This window comes from Cucurbita pepo, chromosome LG09 (genome assembly GCF_002806865.2).
Source record: "Cucurbita pepo subsp. pepo cultivar mu-cu-16 chromosome LG09, ASM280686v2, whole genome shotgun sequence".
NCBI classification, from domain to species: domain Eukaryota; kingdom Viridiplantae; phylum Streptophyta; class Magnoliopsida; order Cucurbitales; family Cucurbitaceae; genus Cucurbita; species Cucurbita pepo.
Window position 1 is genome coordinate 4081473 of NC_036646.1, and position 6712 is coordinate 4088184.

General features: G+C 34.3%; 1 protein-coding gene and 1 long non-coding RNA gene across 2 annotated transcripts; one reads left to right on the forward strand and one right to left on the reverse strand.

The window, feature by feature from the left end:
- The first annotated feature begins 2293 nt into the window (after nt 1-2293).
- LOC111802271 (REF/SRPP-like protein At1g67360) lies at nt 2294-4047 on the forward strand. The gene is made up of 3 exons (XM_023686571.1): nt 2294-2422; nt 2513-2743; nt 3294-4047. Exons 1-3 carry the CDS (start codon nt 2294-2296, stop codon nt 3801-3803), a joined length of 870 nt encoding a protein of 289 aa, XP_023542339.1. The 3' UTR covers nt 3804-4047.
- A 1464-nt stretch (nt 4048-5511) lies between these two features.
- Nucleotides 5512-6712, reverse strand: LOC111801464. Its single transcript, XR_002816143.1, has 3 exons — nt 6629-6712; nt 5951-6245; nt 5512-5785 (listed from the first exon to the last, which is right to left on the reverse strand). It is a non-coding gene; the product is annotated as an uncharacterized LOC111801464 (long non-coding RNA).

Sequence of the window (6712 nt, forward strand, 5' to 3'; positions counted from 1 at the left end):
GTTATTGTTGCTCAATTCAACTATGTAATTGTCTGTTTTGGCTCGTTATGTTTATAACTTTACGGTTTTTTTAAAACGCGTCTGTTAGGGAGAGGTTTCTATGTTCTTATACTTCGTTCCACTCTTCAACCAACGTGGGATCTCACAACCCACTTTTCTGTTTTTTTTTATGATTATCACACTCGCTTCGAGTTTAAGTTAGCCAAAAGAATTTGGATGTAATAAGGATTTGAGGATGTAATAAGGATTTGATTGCCATTGTAAACCAAATTCAAACGGTCTAGGTTTCTATCGGGGCATGCATGCCGCACATTTGCATAGATTGAAAGAAGAAAAGAACAGTCCTACCTAGCCCTACCTACTAATAATAAAGTAATCAAATAACGGAGAAAAAGAACTGTACCACTCCATTGAGTTCAGGTCTACCTCGGCCTTGTTTAATAAGTTAAGGCCAGTACTTTGAGCTCACACAAAATGGATCTTCTTAGCATTAATGTAGTGTACAACTAGGAAATTGACAACTTTTATCGTAATATCTGTCTGTATTCAAAGAGAACCGATGCTGCCTTTATAAAAAAAAAAAAAAAAAAAACCCATATGATAGAATCGTAAGTGAACAAGTTGGCCTAGTCAATTCATCGAGGATTTTGGACATCTAAAGTGCTCTACTATGAGAAAGTCATGATCTTTACAACAAACGCTTTTTGGTTGAGGTATACTGAGTTGTCCTACGAGGACGTTATTATATCAATATCTTATTAAAGCCACTTTAGCCCCAAAAAAAAAAAGAAAAAAAAAAGACAAAAAATAGTGAGAATGGAGTGGGTTAAACATATTGAGGGAATTGGATTTGAGTGGATAAACATGAGAGGGGAAGATGGGGATCTGTTTGGGTACAGCGTAAAAGCTATTCCCCTTTATTTTTGCTTTTGTGACAAACCTACAAACACTCTTCAAATTCCAATACGCAAATACCCAACAAAAACAAAACCCAATTTCCTTCACTTCTGCTGCTGCTGGCTGTTTCCTATTGGCTACTTCTCTCTCCCACTTTTCTCTTTTTATATATATATATATATATATATAATATATATATATATTCTTTCCATATAGAATAGTACGGAGAGATGTTCGTTGAACCTATGAGTGAGAATCTCGGTTTAAATGGAGAATGGAAAAGGGTACGAGAAGAAATTTCTAGTCGTTAGATTAAGAGGGTCAGGGATGGATATTATGTTCCCTATCCCGTCCCCGTGGAAATCACTGTTTAAATAGAGAATAGGCGAAAGAGTGGGAAGAGACTTCTACTTGTTAGATTTATAGGGTCATGGATGGATATTATATTCTCTATCCTCGTCCCCCACGAGAATCCCTGCTTAGATGGAGAATGGGAGAAGGAGTGGGAAGAAAATTCTACTCGTTAGATTAACAGGGTCAGGGATGGATATTATATTCCCTATCTCGTCCCCATGGAAATCACGATTTAAATGGAGAATAGGCGAAAGAATGGGAATAGATTCCTACTTGTTAGATTGACACGGTCACGGATGAATATTATATTTCTCATCTCCATCCCCACGAGAATCCCTGTTATGGACAAATATTGGACTTCAATAAACGGTCCGTAAGATGGGCTTTTATCTTATAGTTCAAAGTATTAATGGGCCTGGCCCAAGCTTCACAAAACTTATTTTTCAGTGGGCTTCATGGAACGGACGTCATGGGCTTTATCTAACAGAAACGGTCCAAAACGTAAATGGGCCAAGCCCAGATCAGTATGATGGGTCAAAAGTATTAATGGGCCAAGCCCAAACCGTAACGGCACATATATTTATTTTATTTTTTGTAATTTATTCTCCAAATTTTTTAACTATTTGAAATATAATTTTTCAAAATATATTTAAATTGAGCTAAAAATCTTAATTAAAGAGATGTTTTACGAACTAACATTTACATTTATCAAAAATAAAAATTTAAATAAACGAAAACTATGTACTAAAATTAAAAATAAAGTTTTATTATTTATAATATTCGTTAATTAATAAATGACATAAACCGGTATTTAATAAGATTATAAACATAGGTTTCAGTTAAAACGTTACAGGTGTGGGCTGCGCATGTCATCTATTGCCACGTGTCCGTCTAGAAACATCTAGCGCACACTGGAATATGGAGTGCACAGTAAAATTACGTGCTCCCATCCCTACGGCATGGCCCACTCTTATCAAATCCTTTCACCCATTATTATTGAGATTCTGCTGAAATTTTGGCGTATTCTCACGTTGACCGTTGGATGAGTGGCCAACCAAAATCCAACGAACGGATCCGCTATTCGCCTTTGTATAAATTCGAAAGCTGTTTTGATCTTTCGATATCTTTTGGAGCGGAGAAGGAAGTACTGGAGACGCAAACCTACTACATTGTAAGTTTTTTTTTTGAAGGAATTGTTGTTCATTTTGTTTTTTTTGTGTTTTTGGAAGAAGTTGTGATTCTAATTGATTGGAATTTATAGATGGAGAACGATAGCAGAAATCTGGAGTTGAAGCATCTAGGTTTTGTGAGGATCGCTGTGATTCAGACGATTGCGTGTGTTACGAATCTGTATGATTATGCGAAGCAGAACTCTGGACCTTTGAGATCTGCGGTTGAGAATGTGGAGAGTGCTGTGAACACAGTCGTAGCGCCTGCTTATGAAAAGCTCCGAATCGCGCCTGATGATGTTCTTCTTTTTCTCGACGAGAAGGTATTCTTTACTTTTTCTAATCGATTGGACTTGTCTTTACACCTGTAGATGGATTTCTATCAATTTACATTAGTTTTTAGTTTGTTTTTATGATTCGATCGACTTCGATCTGACTGGTTACTGAATTGATGGCGGTCTTGCAATCTAGATTAGTAGGATGAATTTAGTTTTCCAGTCTTCGATTATGATGAGATTTTGAGAATTTAGTTTCAATTCAATTATTTTCCTCTGAAATGAAACTAAAACAGTGTTTATGAGGGATGAAATTTGTATATGTTCTCACCTAGTTGATACGGATGAAATCTGAATTTCAACGATCAGTTTAGTTCTTGAACCACTAAGAATGTCCTTTTTCTTTTCCTTGGCCGACGTTGCTAGTCGCCTCCCCTTCCTTCTCAACGGAACTGGATTAGTGAAAGTGAAATGCTGAATTGGTTCATAATTGTTCAAGGAGCCTTTTAGAGTTTACAGTACTAATCATGTGTTCTTTGGGATAACGACTCATGTCTGAAACGAACGTTTTTCAATTCTGTTTGGGAATTTGTTGCAGGTCGACAAAGCAACACATGAGTTTGATAAATCTGCTCCTCCATTGGCAAAACAAGCCGTTCAAATTACGCAGCATTTCGTCCAAAAGGCTGCTCGAACAGGGCAAGAACTTGTGAACGAGTTTCAAACTGGTGGACCACGCGCAGCATTTCAGTATGCAGCGAAGGAGTACAAGCAGCTGATTCTAAACCAAGGAGTGAAGATTTGGGCAGGGCTGAACCGGGTTCCATCGTTCCACAAGTTCGCAGACAAGGCAGTGCCATCGGCAGAACAGTGGTTGGAGAAGTACAACTGCACGGTGAAGGAGATGAGGCAGAAGGGCTACTACGTGTTTGCCTATCTTCCTGAAGTTCCTGTGAGTGAGATAGCTAAGGCATTTAAGGAGGGGGAGGCGAAGAACAAGGAAGAAACACCTCCTCCTTCTCCACCACCTACTTCTGAACAAGCTCCTCCTCCTCCACCTGAGAACAAAGTGGGTTCAGAATCCGAATTGGATTCAGGTTCAAATTAGAAAATGGTTTGTAGTTTCTTCATCATCTGGGTTGCTAGATTTTGTATGGTTCATGATGTAGGAGCACAATGTGTTAAATGATATGAACAGCAGGTATGGAAATTTGAAGAAGTTTGAAGCCTTGGAAGGCTGTAGACAAGTGTGAATGGCTCTTGATGTTGATATGGCAATGTCTGAATGATGTTATGTGAACAAGTAACTCAAAGTTCTAGAATGTGATGCATTTGAATGGTGGGTTTGTAGAGTTTTTTAAACCTATCAAAATGGAATCTTTTTCTTGGATGATTTTAGAAAACCTCGCCCTACTTTTTTATTTTTTTTATTTTTTATTTTTTTTTAATTTTATTATCTCTCCTTCCACTTTTTTCAGGTTATTTAAACTTTGTGTTTTAACTAAAATAAATAAGTTTCAATAATTATTTTAAATTTTTTTAAAAAATTAAAAATATCATAGTTTTGAAGGTAAACGGTTAGGTTTTTTATACAAATGGTAACTTTAAAAAAGTCTTATTACTATCTTTTATTCTTTTCAAAACTTTAAAAAGTTAAAAAACGCAGTGTTTAACACAATTATCGATATTGGCAAGGGTATGAACATAGATTTGTAGTTATGTTTGCATTAGGTGGGTGCCCAAAGTTGGTGAAACCCGACCAATTTTCGTTCCCTGATGTCCAATTTTCATTCATCTGATGTCCTCTGCTTTTCGCTCACGTTCTAAGGTAGTTCTAAAAAGTTTTTTATCTTACTATTTTCTATTGAAGGGAAAGTGGATTTAAATTGAAACCAATTGAAATATTTTTTATAGGAAGATATTTTTTAATTTTTAAAAATAATTTAAAAGTATTTTTTAATTAAAAAAAGGGAAATTTAAAAAAAAAATAATTTAAAGGTGTTTATGATTTTTTTTTTTTTTAATTTAAAAATATTAATGAGACTTTAACAATATTTTTTTAAAAAAATAATGCATTTTATTTCTGAACATCCAAAACAAAATCTGAGCCACTCGATTATCAAACATCTTAATTTTAGGTATCTTAAATAAAACCTTAATTTTAGATATCTTAAACAAAACCAAAACCGTAAACCAAGATGCTCGAAAATAAGAAACCTAAGAACATATTGCATAAAAATGCTATCATAATTTAATATAAATACATAACTTATCTATTTATTTCCTAGAATTACTTCCAACAATTTAAATACATTCCTTAATTTTTAATAATTATTAAAATTAATGGAATTAATTGTTGTTTGTTTTTATTAAGTAAAATTATTTAACATAAAACTAACTAATTAAAATTATATTTGATTCTCTCTTATTTTTCTTCTATTTCTTCTACCACCCCATTTATAAACACCATTTGAAAAGGATTGATAAATAAAGATTAAAAAATTAAAAAAAAATAAAATAAAAAACAAATAACCAAAAGGGATCTACAAATAAAGGAAAACAAACTGAAAAAAGATTATATACCATAAAAGAAGAAAATATAACTAATCAAAGAACTAAAGTAAAAAAAAATCATATTAAAAAAAGACAACAAAACAAAAGGCAAAAAAAAAAAAACAAAACAAAATAAAAGAAAAAGACAAGAATCTAAATTGGGAAAAATTTGAGAAAAAAAAAACAGTTAACAATACATGAACAAACAAAAAAAAAACAGTTAAAAAAGAAGATTTAGGAAGTTTTATGAACAAACAATACAGTTAACCTCATCCAAACAAAAACCTTTATTTTAATTTGTTGTTACTAATCAATCGAGGCTGTTTATGTTACTCTTTGTCAGAAGAAACAATGAGCTCAAAACTCACAAACTTGAAAATCATCTCAAGAGCAAACCAGGACGTTTATTAAACAACAACAAACCACAAGGTATTCAACAACACAACGTGAAATTAAAACAACAAAAAACATACGTTCAAACAATTGCTCGAGAGCTTCCCAGTTTCCACCAGCAATTTCAGAGCTCTTGCGAGTATTCTGCAGAGTATTTCAAGAACAAAATCAAAGGGGTCTTTATCTAAGAGCCATCTCTCTCCAAACCCACTCCCATTTATAAGAATTAAGACTATGAAAGTTAACTAAAAAATAATGAAGGTTTCAAGTTCCAATCAAAATGGACAGGAAAAGGCTTAGAAACAGAACCTTCATAAATCACTTGGAGTTGTGGATGTCCTGAAGCATGTCATCATAAGGATCCCTTCTACCAGGAACCTGGCTAATTTGTGCATCCCAATGCAGCTGAGCATTGTGGCGGTCAAACGTCCAGAATCCGTAAGGACGGAGAGGATAGCTCCACATCTCCTTCGTCTTTTGGCATCGGTCCTTTACCGCATACAGGCGCTCTCGGAATTTGCGATCCCTCTCTTTTGGATCCTCCATAATTCTTAATACCAAATTCTCGGCAAACTCCATGATGAACTTCATTTCTAATTTCTTCCTGATAAATTAACGGAAAAAATGAGGAAAAAATGCCGAATAAACAAAGCATCCAACATGAAATTCACTTAAAATGCCGATTTCCTCAAAAAAAAATATAACAACATAGTTCTATAATGAAAAAAGATTTAGGTGAATCAGAAACATAGTTTAACCAAAACTATCAGGATCATCCGAATCCACTCTAAATTTCTTTCATCGTTCCAGAGATTACCGAAACAACAAACCAGATCTAAAATTTCTCAAGTGAAAGCCCTAGGTTAACCAAAGACGAAAATTGGAAAAACAAAACTCGAGCAGATTTCCAAATTCAACCGAACAAAAACTAATTAAAGCAGCGATAATATGTCGCGAAATAGAAACCAAAATTAATCGAACGCTTACCTTCAAAATCGATCGAGGAATTGAGATATCTTCCTCAGTAGACGTCAACCAACCGTTCACCACTCGCAGAAATGGACTCGAAGA